This window comes from Naegleria lovaniensis, assembly GCF_003324165.1.
Source record: "Naegleria lovaniensis strain ATCC 30569 chromosome Unknown tig059, whole genome shotgun sequence".
Taxonomy (NCBI): Eukaryota; Heterolobosea; class Eutetramitea; order Acrasida; family Naegleriidae; genus Naegleria; species Naegleria lovaniensis.
In genome coordinates, this window is record NW_025407881.1 from 84,941 (window position 1) to 110,192 (window position 25,252).

The 25,252-nt window shown below is 35.9% G+C and overlaps 14 protein-coding genes across 14 annotated transcripts; 9 read left to right on the forward strand and 5 right to left on the reverse strand.

Annotated features, from left to right (window-relative positions):
- Positions 1 to 49: 49 nt before the first annotated feature.
- On the forward strand, positions 50 to 1,591 carry C9374_012783 (uncharacterized protein; the record flags this gene model as incomplete). Its single annotated transcript, XM_044688587.1, has 2 exons — positions 50 to 884; positions 933 to 1,591. The coding sequence occupies 2 exons, from the start codon at positions 50 to 52 to the stop codon at positions 1,589 to 1,591; spliced, it is 1,494 nt and encodes a 497-aa protein (XP_044542355.1).
- Positions 1,592 to 1,879: 288 nt separating this feature from the next.
- On the forward strand, positions 1,880 to 3,294 carry C9374_012784 (uncharacterized protein; the record flags this gene model as incomplete). Its single annotated transcript, XM_044688588.1, has 2 exons — positions 1,880 to 2,534; positions 2,585 to 3,294. 2 exons carry the CDS (start codon positions 1,880 to 1,882, stop codon positions 3,292 to 3,294), a joined length of 1,365 nt encoding a protein of 454 aa, XP_044542356.1.
- A 141-nt stretch (positions 3,295 to 3,435) lies between these two features.
- Positions 3,436 to 4,227, forward strand: C9374_012785 (uncharacterized protein; the record flags this gene model as incomplete). The annotated part of the gene is made up of 1 exon (XM_044688589.1): positions 3,436 to 4,227. One exon carries the CDS (start codon positions 3,436 to 3,438, stop codon positions 4,225 to 4,227), a length of 792 nt encoding a protein of 263 aa, XP_044542357.1.
- A 79-nt stretch (positions 4,228 to 4,306) lies between these two features.
- On the reverse strand, positions 4,307 to 4,613 carry C9374_012786 (uncharacterized protein; the record flags this gene model as incomplete). Its single annotated transcript, XM_044688590.1, has 2 exons — positions 4,307 to 4,552; positions 4,611 to 4,613. The coding sequence occupies 2 exons, from the start codon at positions 4,611 to 4,613 to the stop codon at positions 4,307 to 4,309; spliced, it is 249 nt and encodes an 82-aa protein (XP_044542358.1).
- A 97-nt stretch (positions 4,614 to 4,710) lies between these two features.
- Positions 4,711 to 6,555, forward strand: C9374_012787 (uncharacterized protein; the record flags this gene model as incomplete). The annotated part of the gene is made up of 1 exon (XM_044688591.1): positions 4,711 to 6,555. The coding sequence occupies one exon, from the start codon at positions 4,711 to 4,713 to the stop codon at positions 6,553 to 6,555; it is 1,845 nt and encodes a 614-aa protein (XP_044542359.1).
- A 186-nt stretch (positions 6,556 to 6,741) lies between these two features.
- C9374_012788 (uncharacterized protein) lies at positions 6,742 to 9,810 on the reverse strand (the record flags this gene model as incomplete). Its single annotated transcript, XM_044688593.1, has 1 exon — positions 6,742 to 9,810. One exon carries the CDS (start codon positions 9,808 to 9,810, stop codon positions 6,742 to 6,744), a length of 3,069 nt encoding a protein of 1,022 aa, XP_044542360.1.
- A 38-nt stretch (positions 9,811 to 9,848) lies between these two features.
- C9374_012789 (uncharacterized protein) lies at positions 9,849 to 13,127 on the reverse strand (the record flags this gene model as incomplete). The annotated part of the gene is made up of 8 exons (XM_044688594.1): positions 9,849 to 10,702; positions 10,753 to 11,075; positions 11,139 to 11,390; positions 11,432 to 11,844; positions 11,891 to 12,232; positions 12,280 to 12,599; positions 12,645 to 12,849; positions 12,897 to 13,127. The coding sequence occupies 8 exons, from the start codon at positions 13,125 to 13,127 to the stop codon at positions 9,849 to 9,851; spliced, it is 2,940 nt and encodes a 979-aa protein (XP_044542361.1).
- Positions 13,128 to 13,222: 95 nt separating this feature from the next.
- On the reverse strand, positions 13,223 to 14,078 carry C9374_012790 (uncharacterized protein; the record flags this gene model as incomplete). Its single annotated transcript, XM_044688595.1, has 3 exons — positions 13,223 to 13,275; positions 13,329 to 13,540; positions 13,609 to 14,078. 3 exons carry the CDS (start codon positions 14,076 to 14,078, stop codon positions 13,223 to 13,225), a joined length of 735 nt encoding a protein of 244 aa, XP_044542362.1.
- Positions 14,079 to 14,173: 95 nt separating this feature from the next.
- C9374_012791 (uncharacterized protein) lies at positions 14,174 to 14,781 on the reverse strand (the record flags this gene model as incomplete). The annotated part of the gene is made up of 2 exons (XM_044688596.1): positions 14,174 to 14,616; positions 14,682 to 14,781. 2 exons carry the CDS (start codon positions 14,779 to 14,781, stop codon positions 14,174 to 14,176), a joined length of 543 nt encoding a protein of 180 aa, XP_044542363.1.
- A 292-nt stretch (positions 14,782 to 15,073) lies between these two features.
- On the forward strand, positions 15,074 to 16,291 carry C9374_012792 (uncharacterized protein; the record flags this gene model as incomplete). The annotated part of the gene is made up of 1 exon (XM_044688597.1): positions 15,074 to 16,291. The coding sequence occupies one exon, from the start codon at positions 15,074 to 15,076 to the stop codon at positions 16,289 to 16,291; it is 1,218 nt and encodes a 405-aa protein (XP_044542364.1).
- Positions 16,292 to 16,513: 222 nt separating this feature from the next.
- On the forward strand, positions 16,514 to 20,720 carry C9374_012793 (uncharacterized protein; the record flags this gene model as incomplete). The annotated part of the gene is made up of 4 exons (XM_044688598.1): positions 16,514 to 16,648; positions 16,788 to 16,836; positions 16,958 to 17,349; positions 17,397 to 20,720. The coding sequence occupies 4 exons, from the start codon at positions 16,514 to 16,516 to the stop codon at positions 20,718 to 20,720; spliced, it is 3,900 nt and encodes a 1,299-aa protein (XP_044542365.1).
- A 77-nt stretch (positions 20,721 to 20,797) lies between these two features.
- Positions 20,798 to 21,034, forward strand: C9374_012794 (uncharacterized protein; the record flags this gene model as incomplete). The annotated part of the gene is made up of 1 exon (XM_044688599.1): positions 20,798 to 21,034. The coding sequence occupies one exon, from the start codon at positions 20,798 to 20,800 to the stop codon at positions 21,032 to 21,034; it is 237 nt and encodes a 78-aa protein (XP_044542366.1).
- Positions 21,035 to 21,285: 251 nt separating this feature from the next.
- C9374_012795 (uncharacterized protein) lies at positions 21,286 to 22,901 on the forward strand (the record flags this gene model as incomplete). The annotated part of the gene is made up of 4 exons (XM_044688600.1): positions 21,286 to 21,335; positions 21,464 to 21,541; positions 21,593 to 21,667; positions 21,716 to 22,901. 4 exons carry the CDS (start codon positions 21,286 to 21,288, stop codon positions 22,899 to 22,901), a joined length of 1,389 nt encoding a protein of 462 aa, XP_044542367.1.
- A 36-nt stretch (positions 22,902 to 22,937) lies between these two features.
- C9374_012796 (uncharacterized protein) lies at positions 22,938 to 25,178 on the forward strand (the record flags this gene model as incomplete). The annotated part of the gene is made up of 3 exons (XM_044688601.1): positions 22,938 to 23,172; positions 23,222 to 23,337; positions 23,385 to 25,178. The coding sequence occupies 3 exons, from the start codon at positions 22,938 to 22,940 to the stop codon at positions 25,176 to 25,178; spliced, it is 2,145 nt and encodes a 714-aa protein (XP_044542368.1).
- Between the last annotated feature and the right edge of the window lie 74 nt (positions 25,179 to 25,252).

The window sequence follows — 25,252 nt, forward strand, 5'->3', positions numbered from 1 at the left end:
CAAACTTTTTCAAAGCCAAAACTGTTCGTAGGGTCATACCTCCAAAAAAATGGTTCAACAGGTTCATCATGGAACACTGCTCCAAACAACAGTGGAAACACTCACTTCGGAAAATAATTCTTCTTCTCCAGCATCATTATTGTCTAGTTTGTGGATGAAATTTATACAAATGGCAAAATCGTTGAACATTGGCCACTTTTATTTATTTCTCGGAAGTTTAGGATTAGGAACCGTTTGGTACACAAGTATTAATTATTTCATACAGAGAAGTTTTGTGAGCAAATTATATATTAGTAGTAATGATGAAGCATTTCACTGGTTCATGTTTTGGTTGGCAGAAAACAAGTACAGCCAAGAAGCAAATCATTTCGCAATTCTGTCTTCAAAAACACATGTTGATTTTTCAAGTTTCAAGCACAATCCATCAGAAAAGGATAAACATTCAATTCCAATCAAATTCATTCCCTCACCAGGAGTGCATTTTCTCAAGTACAAGGGAAAAAGCATTAAAATTGAATATGAAAGAACACTCGCAGCATCTTCTAACTCGGGTTCAAGCACTGCATCACATAACGAGCAACTTATTGTCAGTTGTTTGAGCACATCCCCAACATTTTTGAAAAACTTTATTACAGACTGTCAACAGAAATATTTAGAGTCAAAACACGGGAAAACATTGATTTATCTACCTGATGCTTATTGCGATTTTTGGGAGCCAAGAATTTCGAAACTGAAAAGACCTCCAAATACTGTCAAATTGCAATCTAACATTTTTGAAAAATTATTGAATGATGCCAGAAACTTTCTTTCACTAGAGAAGTGGTACAACGACCATGGAATTCCTTTTCGAAGAGGTTATCTATTGTATGGACCTCCTGGAACTGGTATGTAATAGTGTGTGATGGGTGTGAATTATCTGACAATAATGTTAGGAAAAACCAGTACTGTTACAGCATTGGCAGGAGCTCTCGATAAAAACATTTGCTGTATCAACATTAGCAACAAAAACCTCAATGATGACAACTTGAATAGCCTGCTATTGAACACGCCATACAATTCCATCATTTTATTGGAGGATATTGATGCATGCTTCACAACAGTTGAATCAAAGAAGAGGACTGTTCATCCATCACAACTAAAAGCTGAACCAGAAGAAACATCTGAAGTTGCTTCTCAAGGTACATCAGGATCCAATGTGACATTGGGAGGATTATTAAATTGTATTGATGGTGTTGTAGCTCAAGAGGGAAGAATTCTATTCATGACAACCAATCATATCCACCGCTTACCAGATGCATTAATCAGACCAGGCAGGATCGATGTTAAGTACCTGATTGATTGTGCTGACGAAACTCAAACCAGAGAATTGTTTCTCAATTTTTATCCTCATGAGTTTGAATTGGCTGACAAATTTTGTCAAAAGCTCTTTTCAGATATGAACAAGGAGCATCGGCGACGTTTCACTTGTGCTGAATTACAAGGCCACTTTATGACATACAAGCATGATCCTGCTTCTGCAGTCTCCAATACACCAGATCTCATTCATTTCGATCTAAGAAGAGGACTGAACGTTATACCACATCAAGAATGAGAGCGGCAGGATTGTTCTTTTTTCGTTCACGTTCCACTCTGTGAAATTAGTAAAAAATTAATAAAGCAAATTTCATAACATTAATGATGTTGCTGGTGTTGTCATGGCTCACCTCTACTGTGATCGGATCACAAGCCTCACTCCCAAAAAGGAGATTTTTCAAGGCAACACAAAAATTAGCGAAAAAAAATACCTTCATTTGCTTGTGTTATATTTTTTCTTCCCTTCGAATCATTCGTCTCCGATTTATTGTAATTGTTATTATTGTCATTATTGTCATCCGAAGAAATGGAAAGACTGTTCCCTAAATTTGCAAACCCAACAACACTCCATAAAACACTTTTACTTTCTCTTCCACAAAGAACATCATCATTGAAAAATTCGCTTGAGGTGTTTTCTAAACACAATGTAAACCTCACCAAGATTGAATCTCGCCCCAATAGGCTTAATAAGAAGGTCATTGATTTTGTTCTAGATGTTGATGAAAACACAAATAAGGAGGTTGTTGATTTAGCAATTAAGGAAATGTTAAGTTTAAAAGTCTGTGAAAGCGTGAAATACTTGGGTTTTGAAAATAATGTTCCATGGTTTCCTACCAAGATTTCAGATATCGACTTCTTTACAAGGGAATGTTTAGAAGCTGGAGGTGAACTTCAAAGTGATCATCCTGGTTTTAATGATATCGAATACCGAGAACGAAGAAAAAAGATTTCTGACATTGCTTTGAATTACAAACACGGTACGCCAATTCCAAGAATCGATTATACTGAATCTGAAAATCAAACTTGGAAAATAATTTACACCAAGCTCACAAGTCTTTATCCAAAATATGCTTGTGAACAATACTGCTCTTTGTTTCCCTTATTCGAGCAAAATTGTGGCTTTTCCCCGGAAACAATTCCACAATTAGAGGATGTTAGCACGTTTTTGTCCTCAACTACAGGTACGTTCGTTCTTTGTGCGGTGCTGGTGGATCATTAACCTAATTTTAAGGTTTCAAAATTAGACCTGTTTCTGGTTTACTCACAGCACGTGACTTTTTGAACGCTTTGGCATTTCGCGTTTTTCATAGCACTCAATACATTCGCCATCACTCGAAACCATACTATACCCCTGAACCAGATGTCGTTCACGAACTACTTGGTCATGTCGTGTTGTTGTGTGACCCAGATTTTGCTGATTTTTCACAGCAGATTGGATTGGCCTCTCTTGGTGCGAGCGATGCCGAAATCGATCGCCTCGTTCGGTTGTATTGGTATACTGTTGAATTTGGTGTTGTTAAGGAAGACGCTCAAATTAAAGCATATGGTGCTGGTTTGCTAAGCAGCTTTGGTGAGCTGGAATATAGCTGCACAGGTAGATCGGCAGAAACAGATCAAGTGCCACAGTATCTTCCTTTTGTGCCAGAAGATGCAGCCATGAGACCGTATCCTATTACTCACTACCAACCAGTCTATTACGTTGTTCAAAGTCTTGAATCCTGTAAGGATCTGATACGGAGATTTGTAAACAATTCCACTGAAAGACCTTTCCAACTTAAATTTAACCCCTACACTCAGACAGTTGATATACTCGATAGCCAAGACAAATTGATTCAACTCACCAAGTCTATTCAGAATAATCTTGATTTGCTCAAGTCTTCACTTGCAAAAATGGGTAATCTCAAAATGAATTTAGAGAAAGAGATTAACAATTCAAATTGATGATCATCACAGTTTTTGAATTGTCAACTACAATCTACCTGACAGATAACATGCCTTTAAAACCTGTATTGAAATAAACTACTTCCATTCTTATGAATATCGTTTGCTTTGTTTGAAGAGGGTGACCCCATTCAAAAAAAAATGTTTAAACAATCCGCTCAGGTGCATAGCGATTGTCGAATTCATGACGCACAACAGAACATTCCGAAACATATTCCATTGTCATTGAAACAATTGAAAACATATTTCGTACTCAAACAATTTAAACAATGTATTTCTTTTATTCAGCAACATTTTGGAAGTGATTGGAACAGTATTGCTTGTAATACATCATTGTCTTTATCTCAACAACAGAATATTTTCTCAATATTTATTCAGTGTTATTATGAAACAAAAGATTATTCAGCAATTCATCGGCTTTTTGAAAAATCAAGAAATAATATCCCTTCTCCATCTCTCAAACTTTATGTTGAATTATGTTTAAAGTTGAAATTGTTTGATAAGGTTAACGAGATACTCTTTGACGATCACAATCAACTCTCGGAACAAGAACGAAGAACTTTAGAAAAACAATTACATCATGATAGATTAGAACAAGAAGCACGAATGGAAACAGCTAAACAATCAAAGGCTTATTCATCATTACTTTCGTCCATGTACATCACAAAACCTTCACATGATGAGTATGAAAGCATGTACCCTTCTCACAACAATTTTGAACATTCTGAATCACCACTGCAAAGTCATGGAACTCATGGTAATAATTTTCAAATAGGTCACCAGGAGCACAAAGCAGAGCAACAAAAACCTTCAAATAAGATCTCATCTTTGACCTCACTCACTAGATACATTCTGGACTTCATTAGAAATTACAAAGTTGAATTGGCTTTACACGTCGTCTCGTTCGTTTTGTTGTATACTCTTCTGAAATAATAGTTTAATTGTAAATATAAATTAGATTTAATTATTTAATGGTGTGTAATCTATTATGTCAATTTTAAATTTTTCATAATTATTTAGTTTGTGGTTTGTTTCCACATGGTTTAATCATCCTCTCAATGAATTGATACTTCTCTCTATGAATCGATTCGTTTTCGATCATAGCAAAATATGATGCCATTGGGTAATGCGAAACATAAGAAGAATATGTATCTCGCTGCTGATTTACAGCCCATTCAAATTTTGTGGTATCGGCATGTCCTACTCCTACAAATTTGTTTTTTAATAATTCAAATTGGTTTGCTTGATCCGATGATGACTGATGAATACGTTAGTGTTATTTTTCAGACAAATTATTACTTCAACCCAACACGTACCATTTTTTTATCGGAATGATTTCCTCGAGAAAATAAAATGCACTATGAGCCTGTCTGATAATTATTATTATTCACCAACAACACGCTGTTGATTAAAAAAATGTCGACTTCATCTTCCACGGAGTCATCATCAACAAACACAACCGTGATGAACACTCCGTCGTCAATAACAACCATGTACTTGAGTGATATGAACAAATGTCGAGACATTTGGAAGAATTTTGAGTTGGATCGGAAGAGAGATTTATTTGATTCTCAGGGAATTAATATTTCAAAATCAAGAGAACAATCAGCAGCTAACAGAAAGAACCTTGCTCAAATCACAAAGGACTTTAAAAAACTGAGTAATGAAGAAAAGGTCAGCTCATTCCAAAAGGTATTAAAGGCATATCAGGAAGAAATTGATTCTCTAACCAACAGAAGCATGAGTGCAGAAAAATTGTTTTTAGATCTGTACCAACCACTTCGGGAAGCTCCCGATCCTTATTATATTATTTGTAAATATCAACAGTTATTCCAACAAAACCAACAGCAAAATAACCAAGAAGAATACGAAAAGACAATATCTGAATTGAAAAATCAGTTAAATGACTATGAAAACGAATTTATGCATCTAAAAAATCAAGAAGTTACTATTCGGAAATTGGAAGAAGAAGCACTCAAGTACAAGAACCAAAGTGAATTGCTAAAAGAACATGACTTTATCATTCAAAAACATAAAGACCGTGAAATAATTATTCTCAATGAGCTGAAAGAAATCAAAGCAGAAAATGAGCGCCTAAACAACCTGTATATTGATACTCAAAATTTAAATTATGAGTTGAAAACCAGGTTGGAAGAGATTGAAGCGTCACGTCAATATCAAGTAGATTTGCATCAAGAGCAAGTATTACAGCTAGAGAATCAAATTTTAGAGCTAAAAAGCCAAACGAAAGCAGCCACTGAGCATTTGGATGGCTCTCTGGATGAACAAATAGTCATTAATGAAATGAAAACAGAATATCTCAAGAAGATATCCGAACTTAAGGAAGATGTAAAAGAAAAAAATCACAAAATTCAACAACTGCATCAACAATTACAACAACAGCAACAAATAATCTTAAACATACAGAACGAAATGACCCAACGACCAACACGAGAAGCACTCCAAAAACTCCAAGAAAGAATTAATACACTTCAACAACTAGAGTTTGGATACGACTCAAACACTCAAGAAAAGTCTGTAGAGCAGTTGTTGAAAGAGAAGGTGATAAAGTTGGAAAATGATCTCACCAAATCTAATCAAAACAATAGAGACAAAGACGAAAAAATTGAATCTCTCAATACTCAACTCAATGAGCTTTCAGTCAAGGCATCAGAACAATTGCGCACTATTGAAAAGCTTGAGGCAAGTGTGGATCAGCTCACAAAATCATCCACTCTACCCTCCAATACAGAAGAAGTGAACACTAGCTTAGAACCTCAATCTCTTATTTCTATTCTAACAGAACAACGAAATAGATTCAGAGATAAATTCAATACATTGGAAGAAGAGAACTTGAAACTCAAACAACACATTGAACATTTAGAAAATGAGCAATCAAAATTGCGAAAAGAAAACTTAAAGCTTTATGAGAAGACCAAATATTTGCAATCGTACAACCAGAATGCACACACTTCTACAAACAGATCCGCCTCGTCATCACAAGATTTTGAGCCAATTCAAAACAAATATGAACAGCTCTACGAACAAGAATTAGATCCATTCAAGAGATTCCACAGAAAAGAAAGAGAAGAACGCCTGAACAATATGACAGCAGCCGAAAAGGTAATTTATAGATGCAGCAGCTTAATGCTATCGCACAAACTCGGGAGAATGTTCTTGTTCTTTTACCTTCTTGCTTTACACACTTTAGTATTCTTTACATTGTCCAAGCTATCTGGTCTGTCTATTCGAAGAAAATAAACGCAATTATTGTAAATGTAACCAGCGGCTTTGTGTTGAGGCGTGGTGAGACCATCTTTTTAAGAACTTTCGCCAAGCGTTGGTACCATCCTGAACCAATGATAATTGTTCGATCAAAATGGAGTAGTGCGCGCTTCATTGTGTCAGTTCATGACTTGCAAATTTTGAAAATTCTAATACGTGTACTTAAAACTCGGCATTCGATTCTGTGTGTTCCGCCACATGGGTGAGGCGGTCGTTCAACTGGCTGGCCAGGGAACGAATCTCTTCTGGCACAGATTCATCCTTAGCATATTTGAGTTTTTCTATGACTTGCAGCTGTAACTCCTTCCAACTTGAGTGTTCGATATTCTCTTTCATGGTCGTTGTTTGTAACATTTGAATGAGGAAACATAAAATTGCTCTCAAATACTTGTATTCAGGCTCTGTCTTGTAATAGTCCATTCTCATTGGTTCCTTCTTGTATTTCAATTCCACTTGGGAATGATGATAGTCTTTCAGAATTCGATTGAGATAGGGTATGAGTTCTGATAAAATTCTTGAACCTAAAAAATCATGAAATTTGGTTCCAAGGAGTTGAATGAGTTCAAGAGTTCTCTGTTTCAAAGTAATGGATGTTCTTTTTTGTAACAAATGAGTCATGAGCATGGGCCACAACAAATGAATGGATGATAAAATCTTATTTCCTGTGGAATGTTCATCCTCTTCTCGAATATTTGAATGTTCAAACATTGCAATGGCGTTTTCAATGATAGTAAGAAAAGAAACACTATTGAGTAGAGAATTTTGAGAGCTATTCATGAAATGTTGTAATTTGGAGAGAATGGCTTTGATGGTTGTAATTTCTTTTTCAGTTAATTCCTTCTTTTCGGACAGATCTAGAGACTCTCGTTCTTGTTTCAACACATGAAGTGTCTTGATAATATTTCCTAGAATAGAAAATAATGTTGGGAGAGTTGTTCTTTTCGAGTCTGTAAATTGTTGTTGTTGATCAATGGCATTAAACACGCTCTGAATACAATCATCTACAATAGAAACCATATTCAAATGAGCAGAGAATTCTTCTCTCTTGTGATTAGTCAGCTCTGAATACGATATAGATTCAGTGAATTTCTTTCCAATGACATTGTATTCAAAGAGTGTATTTAACACTTGAGGAATGTGTGGATATAAGGACAGATATTTCAATCGATATCGTATATCATCAATCATGTAATCAAAATTAGTCACCAACAAATACATGACACAATCTCTTGGTGATGAGGATATTTCCTTGTTTGGATAAAAATGTTTGGAGATTTCAGAAATTGTCTTGAAACAACTTTGGCGAATGTGTATGGATGGATAACCAAGTTGGTTCAGAATGGGATATAGTATTTTAAGAAGTAACATGTCCCTTTCATCATGACGATTTGGATCCACAAATTTTGCTACCGTGCTCATACACTCTAGAATTAAGCAATTAGTTTCTATGGAATCCGATGATGTCTCTATGAGCTTTTCACTCATGGTATCAATAATTGTGTGAATTACAGTTTTGGAAAAATCTTGAATGGTGTTGTGAGAACATGACTTGTCTTGCAATAATCCTTCGAGTATTTGAATGAGCACCAAGACACTCTCATTTCTGTAAGAACTTTCTGATGACTTGCCTCTAATGGAGAAGGCAATTGAAAGCAAATGTTCAATATATGGCTTTGAGAGAAGACTTAACTTTCTTCCTAACAAATGACAAATGGAATATATCACTTGTATCATTCGGTCATCTACAAAATTTACGAAAATCTTTTTAGGAAATTGATTGTCTTCAGTTATAGGATTGTAGTGATCCATTTGTAATGATAACATTAGGGACAGGGTCATTTCTGATACCATTTCATCTGATGCTATAAAATTGGATCCTTTCTGTGATTTTAAAATGTACTCCAAGTAGCTATGAAATAGTTTGAAGGTCACAGTTTTCTCTTTTTCATTGGTGGTCTTACATGTTGAGGGAATGCTTTTCACCAGAGTTAAAAATCGACTTTCAATTGAGTCTGAATATTCCATAGTTTCGATATTGTCTCTTCCTCCCACAAGTAAGCACTCAACAAGTACATCTACAGAATCATAGAGTGCATGAGAGCACTCTGTTAAAATATTGGCACAGTTTTCTAACATGCACTGTTGTATTTCTGTGACTTGATCAAATGTCACTGTTGATGAATATTGAGCGTAAATTTCAGTACTGAAAATCTTTCGTAAAAAAGGTTCAAACTTTTCAAATTTTGCTTTAACTTGCTTCTTTTTGTCGTCAGAAGTAAAAATCATTTGTGAAAGTTTTTCAATGGTCAATGATGATTCACTATTATTTTCAGATTCAGTCGTTTGTACCTCTGGTATAAATCCATTCAGTGCATCCGAACAATTCATACATGTGACCGTTCCAAACAAGTCAAAAGCAGCACATTGTACTGCTCTTGAAATAAATGGAGGAGAAATGATCAATTTTGATACTTGACTTATTAGTCCTGGGAAAATGCTCTCAATGATATGTTTAAAATTATCATCTGGTAAATGACCTTTAGTTTTTCTGCACAGAGTCAACAGGTCACCAATAGCTCTGAGAGATGTTTCAACAAGAAGTCTGTTTTTTTCTTTCACTGCAACATCTAACAGTTTGCTTGCAAAGATACTAATACTTTGGAGAGTAAATAGTTTGGAAGAGTGAGAATATGTCCATTGGCAATTTACAAAGTCTCGAAATGCATGAATTAATGACAGTTTGAGTTCTTCAGATGATGCAATGGAAGATGTATTTACAAAAACTTCCAATGTTGAGTGATCATCATCTGCGTAAACAATATGAATAATAAATAATGATTGGAACAGTGCAATAAATTTTTCCCCTTGTTCCATAGATTTTAACTTTCTAAAACAAGCAGACAATGCATCTAGAGTCTTTTCTAGCACCAGAGATGGCATTCCATTTGATGTTGCCTTCTTTTTCCTATAAATAAAATCCTTTTCCAATATTAACAAGAGCGGAAAGGTAATATAATCAAGAAACATATCAATATCGTGATTGCAATCCGTAATAAATTGTGTAATATTTGTCAAACTAGTTTTTAATTTTGCTGTTGTGCTTTCCGAAAGAGGGTAGGTGACTTGCTGTAACAGTGTAGCCAATTCCGAGCATTTTGGTTTTAACTCTTCCCTAAAAAATGTTAGAGCATTGGTGTCTATCCCGTAAACACTTCTTGTTTGTGGATCCATCGAAATATTATTCTCAGAAGACGATGAATCGATCGGAATCATTTTTTCTCGAATAGCTTGGCACCTTCCGTTCTTCCTTTGAAATGCACACGAACAGTGTGGTTGAAGGTATCCAATTGTCTTTTTTGCTCTTCCATCACTGTCAACGTTTTCATCAGCTGCTTCTCTGGTTTCAATTTAGAGTTTGTTAAATCGACGACTGATAATGGAACACAAGTTACTTCTTTCATGAGATTTGAGAGTGCTTTCCGTATTTGTTTTTTCTGCTGTTGAGTTTCATCCTCAACAAACATAGGATTGTGCACAATATTAATCAGCTTATTTTCATTCTGCTGAACCTTAGTAATAAAATTTTGATGCTTAAGGTGTGCCAACTCATGACGTACTTTTTCAAGCTCAAATTTGTCAGTCTGATCCCCCATCATAGATGGCAATCTTTTAGAAAAAGATGTTGTTCTTGAAAGTTGGCGTTGTAAGGGGTGTTTTGGTGAAAATCCACTTTCTGGTGTCAAGCTTTGAAGTCTTTCTTCCAACTCTTTGCAAATTGAATCAAGTGTAAAAATATCATTTCTCATCTTGTCGATGGTGTCCATATAAAGTTGTTCTTCATGGATGGCTTCCTCATATTTTAGCTTGTAGTGTTCCATATCCGTTAGCTTTTCTTGAAGCTCCTTATTTTCATTTTCAATATTTTGAATGGAGTTCTTCAAGCTTTCCATTGTATCTCGTTCTTCCAACAGTTTTTGAAGCTTTTCTTGCAATTCAATAATTAATTTTGTCATCTCCTTTTTCTCTCGGTCCGAACGTTCTAACAATGGCTTCATGACGTCAAATGCCTCCAACTCCTTTTTGAACCTTACAATCTTTTTGGACAGAACAGAATTTGTCATCGCTAGTAATTATTGCAACGTAAGCGTGATTTTCCAATAAATTGATGCTTACCATCATATGTTTCCAACTGTTCAGTGCTCGCTATCTCATTCGTTGAGGAAGCAATTTTATGACTAAAGTGTCGTATACTATCAAGAGGCAAAAATTCATTTTTGCTTTGGCCAAACCATTTGCCTAATGACACGACATCCTCATGTGAAATTCCTAAAACAGAGATTACCAATTGTGATAACTGTCTGAATGATATATCTGAGAACTGGTGTGATGAAATATAGGACACATCTATTTTAGATGTGAGTATCTTTTCAATTTTTGATAACTGTTTCTCTGAAATTTTCGATTGGTGTGGGTGAGCTTGAGAAATTTGTGATAACCTGGAAAAAACCGTTTCGTATACCAGAAGTAAAAATAATAAGGCAAGCTTGATGTCTACTAACAAATTAAAATTGCTTTCTCTCATTAAAGCATTGTACGCCTTGGTGGTTGAAGTAAATAAATTCCGTACATTTTGAGCAAAAATAGTAAACTCATATTGGCACTCCGTCATGTAATCAAAAATGTCGGTGTACGGGTTATTTGATTTTGCAGGCTCAAAATTTATATTATTTATCAAGTTCTTAATGTATTGTATTATCTCTATTATTGCATCTAGTACACGTAGACATGGTTGTAAAATAACAGAAATATTACTGAAAACTATTAACTCATTGATGTTTTCTGATATACATACCCCGAAAAATGTGAATTTGTTTCATAAGCATCTCGCAGCAAATTAGTTAATGAATACGATAGAGAAACTGTAATTTCAATAAAACTATTTTCTGTTAGAGTATCTTTTTGTAAAGTATGAAGTAGAAGATCAATAGCATATTGTATCTCTGAGAAATTTTTTACATTTGAAGATATCTCTTTCAGGCATTCAATGCTACCAATTCTGAATATGTACATTTCTAGAATATAAATACATGATGAGAGGAAAAAGTGAGCCCTAATATGGTAATCCATTGATGACAGGTCAGAACAATAATTGAGTTCCGAAAAATGTTGAATAGCATATTCTAATTTTTTTGAAGAACTGTGGATGGTAAAGAATATTTTCATCCACACAGCATGATCTTCGTAGAACTTTTCTGGAAGTAATGACTGATCGAATAGTTCTGTATCAGAACCAATGGATCATGAAACTTACGTATAAAATATCCTTTTCTTTGGTAAGGGACTCGATATCTATTTTCATCATTTCTTTTTCAATCTGCCAGGATCGAATTCTTCGTTCTTCATTTTTCCATCTTGAGTCTAATTGTACGTTCTCTTGTTTTTGATCATTAGCTCTAAGCTCTACTGAGTCTTTTTCGTTCATCGTTAGTTGAATCTTAACAAGATATTGCTCTAAATCATGGCAGTATGTCTCTCTTTCAGAAAGCTCAGCTCGCAGAAGATCTATTTCCTCCTTATTTACCCTCTCAAGGTCAACATATAAATGTCTATAACATTCTAAATCGCTTAATTGTGTTGCCATTAAATTCAACGCCTTTGAAATTGGTAGTTTCATGAATAATTGAAGAAAAAATTACCTACAGTTGCATAATCAGCGTTTTTAGTGAGCAGCTCTTGAATTTTTTGTTTGTAGAGAGTCTCAACTTCTAAATATTCCAAATCTAGATTTAAAGTATTTTTGGTCATGTCACCATCCTTGAATATAATTTCATCTAATTGGTCTCGAAGTTGTTTTGCATGCTCCTCAGCAATTTCCTTATCCAGCTGTAATTCCTCTACTTGAAGCTGTAGATGTGTAATTTTATCTTCATATAGATTTCTAATGCTTGTCAATTCTTGTTCCATCTTGTTTTTTTCTTCCTGCAACTCATCAAGCCTACTTTTGTGCTCCAATAAGACAGCTAAATCATTTCCTTGTATAAGTAAATTTGACGATTACAACTTACTATCAATATCTGTGTTTTCGAAACGTTTTTTCTCTCTTTCCAATCTTTTTTGGTGAAGTTCTTCTAGTTTCTTTTCTTTGATAGAGAGTTTGTCCAGAAGATCCTTAATCGGAATTGTGGAATGAGATGATGATTCACTGAACAAGTTGGAATTTTCGTATGCAAAATTATTTCTACTACGTGAATCCTTTCTACTCCTCAGAGTCTGATCCAACCCAATTAATTGTATCTAATCACAATCATAAGACATACCTTCGGATGTTCACGGGCGGAACGAACCTCAGTAGGATATGCTGTTTGGGTTCTTTCATTTATGCTAAGAGCAGATACTTCCGAGCTTTTCGTCATCATGATCAGTGGTTTGTCTTCTCCCTCAAGTTGTACTGAATGCCGTCGAAAGGTTGTATTGGATGGTTGTTGTTGTTGTTGTTGATCAGAGGAATGCGACTCATCTCCGTACGAGTGATGAAGGCTAGCACTCATTTTTTGTATTGAGTCATCTCAACCACCAAAATCTTTACTAAGTTGAACACCTCCAATTAAATCAATTAAACAATTAAAATATTGTATTGTTTACATTAGTTAAATACATAAGTATTATTATTTCGAATGAATTTAAGGTTTCTTGGACCTGTACGTTAGAAAAGTTAGACCACCACTACAACGTCACCACTTAAAACATACCATTGTATCCTACAATGTAATTGCTTCCATCATTTGGCTTAGTCTGTTGCATAGCTATCAAGACAATATCATAAATCCACAAAATACCAAATCCACCAAATGTAAATAATTTAAATAATCCATAACCAACTTGACCAAGATAGAATCTATCTATTCCACAAATTCCAAAGAAAACGCTCAATGCCATAGCTACGGAGAAGTAATACCCGTTTCTGCATTTGATCATATTAATAATTGTCATGAAATTAAGTTTTCATAAATTTAACTTTAAAAGACATACGTATAAAAGCAAGAAATTTCCTTGTAAAAGGTTCTATCTCCACTACATGTCACACCGTCACGGACAGTACAAGAAACTTTTACAGTATTATTTGGTTGACATCCTTCGAATTCATACGTCTTGTTCGAAATGTTTGGAATATCACAAGCAAATTGCGTCCCATACAGATCATCGCAAGGAGGAATATTATCTCCTTCTCTATTTCCAACACTTGTGCTACTCAGTATTCGGAATGAGTTCATGTTTGAATTTGGGGAATATTTGCTATCTTCATAATATACAGGAACAAGATTTGGTGACGTCAATTCATCACGTACAAAAGAGGCTACGATCATGTCAAACATGATGGTCATATTTATAACTGCTAAAAGTAACATTGTTGAATATAACAAATTGACATTGTTGACGATCGTCCTAGTTTTAGGCGTCTTGGTAAAGCTTCGTGATGGCAGATGTCGATGTGTGAACATTTTTTTGATTGTTATTTTGTTTTATTATTACGTCTTGAGAAATGTGATCCAAAAACCCAACATTTGTTGATGGTGTGTTTGCAATTTAATATAATTTAGTGGACGATGATACCGATATCAGTTTTAGCAGAACGAATAGCAGACAAAACATCTTCCTTTGTGACTTGAGGCTTGCTAGCTAATTCTGCGAAAATCTTGCTACTTTGTGGGTGTTTAGCCTTGGTTAAAACTTCACTGATAGTAGTATAGAAAGACTTTGGTGTTTCAACTCCTAATAGAATCATTTCTTCCAAATAGTTAACAGCTCTCAATGGATTGGTATCAAAGAGACAACATCCAATCAGCATAGAGAAGGTTTCAACATCAGGTACAATGTTCTCAGCTCTCATTTCATCAAACATATATTTTGCCTTATCGGATTGAGCATTTTCAACACATTTCCAAATAATTTCGTTGTAGTGATCGACAGTGATAGGCATGCCCATATATTTGAGAGAACCAAACTTTTGGATAGCAACATCAGCTTGTTGAGCTCTCACTAATTAAAATTGAAAGTACAGAATTCGAATATATTAATGTTAGCATCATGAGAATGATACATACCTGATGGGTTTGCTTCGAATCGGATGTATCTGACTTGTTGGGAGGAAGCCGATAAAAATTTGTTATTCTTCACAGCAAAACGAGAGAAGCGAGAGAGCATTTTTTTGCGATATTTTTGAGTCGTTTACAACGCTTGGTGCCTTTTCTTCGCAGTGGCACAATCTATCCAAAATTCTTTCTTCAAAACTTAAGTTGCTGTATGATTGAGCATTACAGGGAGTGTTGTTTCCTTGTTCAATGTTAGAGAAGCATTGTCAATGCTGCTGCTATCACTAAATAGATATTTACCCTCTTAAGAACGTTTGAAAATCAGTCCCCGATTAAGCCATTACAAGATGGATCCGGAACAAGACATCAAAAAAAAACCTTTGTTATTAATCCAACACTCCATCATGAACAAGAAGAGTATTGAAGATGTTAATCTCTCTGGCAAGAGAGTACTTGTAAGAGTTGACTACAACGTTCCTCTCAAGAACGGTATCATCAAAGACAACACAAGAATCAAAGAAACCATTCCTACATTGAAATACATTCTCGATCACGGAGCAACACAAATTGTACTGATGAGTCATCTCGGTAGACCTGACGGTAAGGTGGTTCCCGATGCATCGTTGGAACCTGTTGCTAAAGAGTTGGAAAAGTTGTTGGGTGAATCTGTTAGATTTGCAAAGGATTGTGTTGGTTCTGACTCTGAGAAGGCTGTTCTCGAAGAGAAGGCAAAGATTGTCTTGCTTGAAAATCTCAGATTTCACCCCGAAGAAGAGGTGTTGAAAGGAACCTCGGATGAAGCCGTTGAGAAATTTAGAGCACAGTTGGCCAAGTATGGAGACGTTTATGTGAATGATGCTTTCGGTACTGCTCACCGTCCACACTCCAGCATGGTTGGATTAAAGAGATTAGGAACTTGCGTTTCTGGATTTCTTTTGAAGAAAGAACTTGACTATTTCCGTAAGGCTCTAGTTGAGCCACAACGTCCATTTGTTGCAATTCTTGGTGGTGCCAAAGTCAAGGACAAGATCAAGTTGATTGAAAACATGCTGGACAAAGTTGACGAAATGATCATCGTTGGAGGAATGGCTTTCACTTTTAAGAAAGTGTGCTTTGGTGTATCCATTGGAAAGTCCTTATTTGATGAAGAAGGATCAAAAATTGTTGAAGGTTTGCTTGAAAAGGCAAAGAAGAATGGTGTTAAACTTCACTTCCCAATTGACCACGTTTGTGCAAACGCTGTAAATGATACTGCAGAGAAATCTATTTACACTGATGAGCAAGGAATCCCTGATGATTTGATGGGATTGGATATTGGCCCACAATCTATTGAGTTGTTCAAACAAGTCATTTTAGGTGCCAAAACTTTGGTTTGGAACGGACCAGCAGGAGTATTCGAGATTAAGCAATTTGCTACAGGCTCAGTTGGTTTGTTGGATGCTGTTGCAACTGCAACTGAAAAAGGGTTAGTTTCAATTATTGGAGGTGGTGACACTGTCAGCTTGGTTTGCAATAATGGTGCTCAAAATAAGGTGTCACACATTAGCACAGGAGGAGGTGCATCATTGGAATTATTGGAAGGACGTAAACTTCCAGGAGTTGAGGCTCTTGATGACAAATAATTTTGTAGAAATAATTAATGAAACATTGTTGCGCGATAACAAAATATTTGACAGACTGCTTATTGAATACGATGTTCTAAAAAGGTTACTTTTGGATCTTGAAAACCTGTAGTTTAACAAGTTGTCAGAAGGTGACTTCATCTCAGTCGATGACCCAAGCGAACACCTCGCTCTTCATCTTGTTACCTCATTTTGATGAATTCACAGGTCAATCAAAAAAAAATGAAAAAAGAAGAGAGAGAAGCTTGCTGGAAAGCGAAAGAACTTCTCTTTGAATGTCTCGATCAGAACAAGGAGGATATTTCTAAATGTGAAGTAGAATTTATGAAATTGCAAAATCTTTGTCCGGAGTCGTGGGTCAGTCGTTTTATTGGAAAAAGAAAATTTGATCGGGAAAAAGAAGAAATTATTAAAAAGTGGGGAGACCGCCAAGTGGAAGAACGAAGACGGAAAGTAGAAGCATTTCGTCGTGTGCCGAGCGACCAGGCAAATAAAGAAGAGTTTTAAAACAAGCAGAAATAACTTGGCGCCAAAAAAATTACCGCGTAAGTTTTTACATCAAAGCATCAACGACCGCCAAACAAAAAAATTTAAATCTTGTCCTGACCTTGGAAAAACACCATATCAATTCCACCTAAATGTCGGATTTAACTACACTTCCAAAAGGACCTCCTTCTAAGAGATCATCACTCAGCTCTGTTGGATCAAATGACTCCTCAACTAACGACTTTTCGTTAGGCCTTAGTTTTGGAAAAAAGAAAACAAAAAAATCAAACATGATATTTGGAGGAGACTTTGGTGAGGTATTTGCATCTGGAAATGATGATAGTGACAACTCGGAAACCAACGAAGATCTCACTTCTGTGGGAGGTTTTAATTTATTTGGAAATAAGAGCAAAGCAGGATCAGGAAAGTCATCGAGAAGAAATTCTACAAAATCTTTAAAAAGTAATGGGTCGTCCAATGAGTCCTCAACGTCGCTCACCAAGTTAAATTTTGATATTTTTGGAAAAAAGAATTCTAACACGAATACTGATGAAACCATTTCGACCTCTGGGGTGAGTAACTTTATTCAAATTATGTTATTTTTCCTTATTGTTTTTAGTTTTCAGATTTCGATGACGATGAAGTAGGAGAAATGCTTGGGCTCGATGATATCTTGCCGAGCACAAACAAACAAAAAAAGAAGGACAAAAAGAAAAAGTCTCCAAAAAATTCCTCATCAGAGGCCTATTCTTTTGACACTACACGTACAAAACGACCCACTTCCAGCAAAAGACCTACTGGATTTTCTCCTCCTGAATCCACAACAGAATCAAAGAATGATAAAAAGAAAAAACGATCATCTAAATCGAGTGACGACTTTGATTTCGAGGAGGACAAAATGCTAGAGGAGCAAGAAAAAGAAATTATGAAAATCAAAGAAAAAGAAGAGATAGAGAAAAGAGAAAGAGAAGAACGAGAAAGAAAAGAAAGAGAGGAGCGTGAAAGAATTGAGCAAGAAGAGAAAGAAAGGTTAGAACGAGAGGAGCGAGAACGTAATGCAAAAGAGGAACAATTGCGACTAGAACGAGAGAAAAGGGAACAAGAAGAAAATGACCGAAAGGAAAGAGAAAAAAAGGAACGAGAAAAAAGGGAGAGAGAGGAACGTGAAAGATTTGAAAGGGAAGAACGAGAAAAACAGGAGCGACAAGAAAAAGAAAGGAAGGAAAGAGAAGCCAAAGAAAAGAAAGAGCGAGAGGAACGCGAGAAGAGAGAACGAGAAGCAAGAATGGCAAGAGAGCAAGAAGAAAAGAAGCGAATGGAACAGGAACGCTTGGAAAAAGAAAGACAACAATATGCCTTCGAGATGCAAGAAGAAGTCATAGAAAGCGACTTTGAAGACTCAATTAAGGAAATTGAGCAACCACGAGCAGAGGAAACTGATATTGAAAATTTTACAGATTTTGAAGATGCTTCTAACAATACTGCGGAACAACACAACGTTGAAGAAACTGTGGAAGTAGAGGAGGAACAAGTATTTGACGAGGATTTTGATTTCTCTGCAGATCCTGTTGAAGAAATGAAAAAGTCATTGACTTACCTGGACCCAGAAGATCCACCAAGGGTTACTAGACCATCATCAAACACTATTTCTAACGGTTCCCTTACTTCAGTCAGCTTAAAGCCTCCAGCATCACCTATCAAGAGTAATGATCAACCACCAACCATGGTGTCTATGCATTCTCCAAAACGAGACATTTTTGGTGCTACAAAACAAAATCAAGAATATGTTGTAATGCAAAGGAGCCTAGTTAAAGAGGATTTAGAAAACATTTCTGGAATCTTCAAACAAGAATTCAAACAGGAATTCTCCGAAGAAAGAGCAAAATATCTTTCGCAAATCGAAGAATATCAAAAAACCATTGAAAGACAAGAGGTTCAAATCAAAGAATTCCAGAAAAAGCTTCTGGATCAGGAGCTTAAAGAAAAGACATTGTTGAACGAGTTACGCCAGGAGCAAGAAGAAATTATTCACAGAATGAAAATTAATTTTGACCAAGAGAAGCAAGCAACTGTTAACAATGTTCGAATAGAGTATGAATCCACCATTCAAAAATCTCAACTGAAAATTGAGCAATTGAAAGAAGAAGTAAAACAACGTGATTTACGTTGGCAGGAGGAAAATGAAGAGTTTTTAAGAAGACTTGCTAGAGAGAAAGAGCGAGCAGATCTTACCATTGCAACAGAGATGGAAAATATGAAAAGACGAACCCAAATGGAGATTGAGCAAATTCATAAGTTACATGAAATTGAAAAAACTGCTTTACTAGAGCGCCAAAAGGATGAAATAGAAGAACATAAGCGTATTATGAAAGAAGAAATTCAATCTAAAATGAAACATGTTGAAGTAGAATCCTCGTTGAACGAGCTAATTAAGAAAGTTGAAGTCAATGCTCACTCTGTGGAGACATTGCACAACAAGCTTTACGAAGACCAGATGAAGCTCCTCAAACAAAAAGAAGATCACTTGTTAGTCAGAGAGCGGTTAATAGCTGAGAGTGAAAAACACATCCAAAAGCAAAAAGAGGAGACCATTGCGGAACGAACACGAATTCAAACACTATTTGTAGAAATGGAAACAAAGATGCAAAGCATTCAGAAAAACTATGAAGAGGAACGATTATTGACAATGAAGAAAGAAAGAGAACTTGAAGAAAAGAAGCGAAACTTTGAAAAAGAGTATGAAACAAAGATAAAGGAAATTTACGAAATGAGGGAAGCAGTTGATGAAGAAAAGAGCAAATTCATTGTGGAAAGACAACACTTCATGGTTGAAACTCAAGAAGAGAGATCCAAGCTTTCTAGAGCTCAAAAAGAAAGTTTAGCTGAACGTGAATCATCTAGAATTGAGTATTCAGCACGAATGAAGGAATTATTCGAAAAAGAGGCCAATTTATCTGCAGAGAAGAAAAATTTAGAAGAAGAACGAAGGCTCATCAGAGAAACAAAAGATCTCATAGAAAGAGAACGTAAAGATATTGAGGAGCTTAAATCCACTCTTTTGAAAGAGAAGGAAGCTCTTTATCATCAACATGAAGCCGTTGCTCAAAAGATGATACAGGTACAAACTGATTCCGAACATATCTCAGCCAAATATCACGAAATTATGAAAGAAAAGGCTGAAACAGAGAAGATGAGAAATGAAGCAGAAGCGCTCAACAGAAATTATTTATTGGAAAAGAAAAATCTTAAACAATTAGAAAAACAATTACAAGACCAAAGGAAAATGCTTGAAATTGAACGATTGGAGATTACAAAAACTAGAAAGCAACTTGGTGTTGAAAAGGCTGAAATTGCAGCTCGATCTGAAAGAATTAGAAAAACTGAAACGACCCTCAATGAACAATTGAAATTTATGAATTTGACCTCGTGTATGGATAAGAATGACATGGACGAAGAAGAAGTATCTCCACCTAGAAACCATAGATACTCTCAACGAGACAGCTCAGAAAAGTCAGAGCTGTCTTACACTGATGATCTTAGCAACAGTAGTGATGTGAACAGCCCAGCAGCAAATGAAAGAAGGTACTCCACACCAAGACTTGAAAAACGAAGAGAAGAAATAAGGCCATCTTCGTCGTACTCTGGAGGATGGATTTCTTCTACATACTATGATGTTGATGACATGAGAAATGAATGGAAAATTAAGGAACAGCAAAAGTTTTTAGACCAGATCAGTTTGCAAAAGAAAGTATTTCTTGGTACCAACACAGAGATGAATTCGATGGAAGCCGCTTCTATTCCAGTCTCTTCAAGTTCCATCCATCCTTTCCAAAGCTCTTCACTCAATTCTCATTTCACTCCCCTACAACAAATTGACAACACAACCACCACTCTCTCAAGCCAAAACTCTCCTCTCTCTTCGACACAAAGGCAAGATGGCTGAGCACAAAGTTATTTTTGGCACCAAAATATTTTTGTAAAACACAAGAAAAAAATAAGTTCATACACCAAACCTTCACCATGCAAATCAACATCAAGACCTTGTCAGGCGGTATCAACAAGTTGGATGTGGAAGAAACAGACAAGATCACCTATCTGAAACAACTCATCCAAGAAAAAGTGGGTATTGCTGTGCCACAACAAAGACTCGTCATGAACGGAAAGATTTTGCCTGATGACAAGACTGTTAAAGATGTTGGTCTTAAAGCCGGAGATACTGTTCAATTGATTTTGCAATTGAAGGGAGGTCGTTTTTAATTAAATTGATGTTGAAAGTAATTTATTTTCTGAGCTTTGATGATCATCATCAGTGTACGTCATCACAATAAATTCAAAAAATGTTATCGATGATCGTAGGTGAATAACTAATTGTTCATAGGGTTGTATGAGTTCTCATACGATTCTACAATCATAGATCACTTGAAGGGCCCCAACAAATCTCGTCTTCACTAGCAGCAGCTCAATACAAGTTCACTCCATAAAGAATGAACTTGGTTCAAAACAAAAAAATGGCACAAGTCAACATCTTGGCCTACACAGCCCTGCGCTGGTTCTTTGAGTACGTACGAGTGGTTGCTTTGTTTGGCCAATCCAAAAATACTTTGAAACCACATCCATAATTTCATATCAAATTTCGGAATACAACAAACGATCGACAACCATGATCGTGCATTACCAAAATATCAGATTTTGTATCAGCTTATTCTACGCAAATGTGAGCGTCAAAGGAACTGAAAACATTCCAAAGAAGGTTCCAGTTATTTTGTACGTAATCTAGCTTATTGGAATATAATCATCTTGTTTCATTTTCAACAGTACTGTTAATCATTACAATGGTCTTGTGGATGGTGTTATCATTTATTCACAAGTGAGTAAGAGAATTGTGAGGAGGTAAGCAACCTTGATGAATAGTAACAAATGGATCTGACAGTTTTTCAGTGTTGCAAAAGCAGAGCTATTTAAATTACCTTTATTAGGAACTTTCCTTAAATTATTAGGAACAATTCCAGTAGTTCGTCAACAAGACATCACCAAAGATGAAGAGGAGCAAAGAAGACTATCCAATCAAGCAGCAATAAATGCAATGGCTGAAGTATTGAAAGCAAATGACTGCCTTGTGATATTTCCAGAGGGAACTAGTCACAATAATTCTACCTTGACAAAGATTAAAACAGGATTTGCAAGAGCAGCATTGCAAGCTCTTGATTCTGATGAACATATTTCAAAAGTCGTTGTAGTACCTGTAGGGTTGAATTATGATTCAAAGAATGAGTTTAGATCTGACGTATTTATTCAATTCGGAAGACAAATTATCATTGACCGATCTCATTTGTCCGAGTTTAAAAAAGACAGCACAAAATTATTGGATAATTTAGCTGATGTGGTTAGAAAAGGAATGCAACATGTGACTGTAGTTGCAAATGATCCTGAAACCATTTCTGCTGCACACATTGCAAGATCATTAGTGAGAAAAAGGTCCAATCCATTGTCACAAGAAGAATATATCTTTCTGACTCAAAAATTTATTGATGTGTTTGAAAAACAAGAAGATGCCAAACAAGTGTTTGCTACTTTAAAACAGTTAAGCTCACACATGAGATTGTTAAACATGAAATACTCAGAACTTTCAATGAGATACTTTTTTATTAGAAAATTGTTGACACTACTTGTCACATTACCAGTGACACTTCCTGGGTCAATTTACCATTTACCAGTTGGACTTGTGAGCAGCTATTTCGGAAAGAAGATTTCACAAGGATATAGAGATCAAGAAGCTCACTACATTCTTATGATGATGATTTTCCTTTTACCGTTGTATTATATATTCACAGCAATCATCCTCACCATTATGTTTAGCTTCAAATTTGCTCTCATTTGTGCTCTCTTATTGGCTGTGAGTGGAGTGATTGCAGTTCATTTACGACCAGTCGGTTACACTATTCATTTGTTCAAATCTTTTGCAAAGTTAATACTTGTGAATCGAGAAGAATTATTAAGAATTCAAAAACAGCTGAGAGCTGACCTCCCCCCACTCATTTCCAAGCACATGAAAGAAGTTCTTTCTAGAGGCATTTTGGATGAAGAAATTGAGAGTCGTTGCCAAGGTTATCTCAAGCAGCAATAAAAGTTGCAATTTTTTTTCACAACAACAATAAAAAAAATGAGCAGCGGAACAGAGGCCTCATCATCCACTCAAAACACACCATCACTAACGTCGGAAAATGTCCAACAACAAGAAAAGATGAAGGAATTGGTTTTAAAATTCCTACAACAAAATGGATTTCAACGATCAGTGAAAGCTTTAGAAGAAGAATTGAATGGTCTTCCGTCCGGACAGAATTTGGTAACAACCGATATTTCGGAATTTGCTTCTACGTACGATCTCGGATCAGCTAGTAAGTACTATTTGTTCTCAAGATAAAAGTCATTAACCCATTAACGAAGATGGTGAAAGCGAGGTGATAAACAGTTTTATCAGTGATAGACAAAGTGGAAAGGGCTATTTACAAGCTTATCAGTCTCTTACTGACTGGGTCTTTTCATCACTTGAAATTTACAAGGTTTGTATTTCTTTTTCAATTGTGGAAAATATATTAATCTTTAAAAGAATGAACTTGTTCAAGTGTTGTATCCTGTATTTGTTCATTGCTATTTGGAACTTGTTAGCAAGGGACATATAGAGGAAGCAAGAAAGTTTTTAAACAAGTACAAGAATCAACATTCACATTTTCACTACGACGAAATTTTGACTCTTCAGAGTCTTCAATCACCAGAGATAATGGCACAAAATGAGTTTTCTAAGAGATTATTGTCTCACAAGTTTATCATTAGACTTAGTGAAGCAAGCTTCCATTTACTGATGAAATTCTTGCAAGACTCATCCGAGTTAAAATTGTTATCTATTTTAAATCAATACGTCAATTTTAAGACATACAAAGGCCAACCAAGTTTACAAGCTCCTGCTATGATAGATGGAATTTTGTTAATGGACCACGACATCAAAGCTCAACAACAAAAGAAGAAACGAAAGGCCACTTCTGAAGAAGCTGAGGGATCTGAGGATGAGGATTTGACTGAAGATGATGAAGATGAATTGGAAGCAATATTTGGAAAAAACAAAAAAATCAATTGGGAGGTCGAAAATAGAGAAAAAGAAGAAGTGTTAGCCTCTGCTGTCACCGTTCCTGAAACTCCAGTTGCTCCTCAACCTAGTAGAAGAGGAAGAAAGAAAAAAGGGGCATCAACAGCCGCACAAGCAGAAATTAAGAAATTAATAGATATTGCAAAGGAGCAAGTCCCTGTATGTCCGTCAGTGTGCTTCTACACACTTTTCAATTGTAGCTCCAATTTAAATACTGTTGAAATTGGCACAAACTTTGAACACAAACCATCTAATTACTTTATTGAAGACGGTGATTTTGCACCCCAATATAACCTAAGAAATGGCCCAGTAATTGCTGCTGGATTTTCTGATTCCACAATTAGATGTTGGAACTGGCGTATTCTTAATGGCACCATTCCTAACACCAAGTCATACGCGAGAAGCGCAGAAAACGTTAACTCAGATGATAACGAAAATAGAGAATGCCAATACGAAACTCTTGTTGGGCATTCAGGGCCAGTGTACTCCTTATCTTTTAATTCAGACCAACAATGGCTACTTTCAGGAAGTGAAGATTGTACAGCTCGTTTATGGAACGTTAACAATTCTGAATGTGTTGTTGTTTACAAAGGTCATCAATATGCAGTTTGGAATGTCTCCTTTAGCCCAACAGATTATATGTTTGCAACAGCATCTCATGATCGAACAGCAAGATTATGGGTTACTGACAGAGTTACTCCAGTAAGAGTATTAGCGGGACATTTGTCTGATGTAGAATGTGTAAAATTCCATCCAAATTGTAATTATGTTGCCACAGGTTCCAGCGACAAAACTGTTCGCCTTTGGGATGTTCAAACTGGTGAATGTATGAGAATGTTTATTGGACACCATGGGTCTATCAACACACTTGCTTTTTCGCATGACGGGCGATATTGTGCATCTGCTGGAGACGACCAACAAGTGATTGTGTGGGATATTGGCTCTGGTAAAATAGCTTACAAGTTTATTGGTCATACTGGCTCCATTTGGTCACTAGATTTTAACAGAAACGACACATTCCTTGCATCTGCCTCTTTAGATTGTACCGTACGAGTGTGGTCCATGTTTGACACTATTGACACTGGATCTTCAGCAGAATCAGCGGCTCAAATTCTCAAAGAAAAGAAATTGGAGCTGAACAAGCACAAAATAATCTCAAAGGAACCATACAAAACTTATTTCACCAAACAATCACCAGTGTACTCTCTCAAATTCACACAACAAGACTTTGTTGTCGCCAGTGGAGGGTTCAACTTCTAGGAGATGTTTTCTACTTGGTTGGAAGCAACCTAAAAGATTTAAGGCTAAAATCCATCAGAACGTTAAGGAATAAA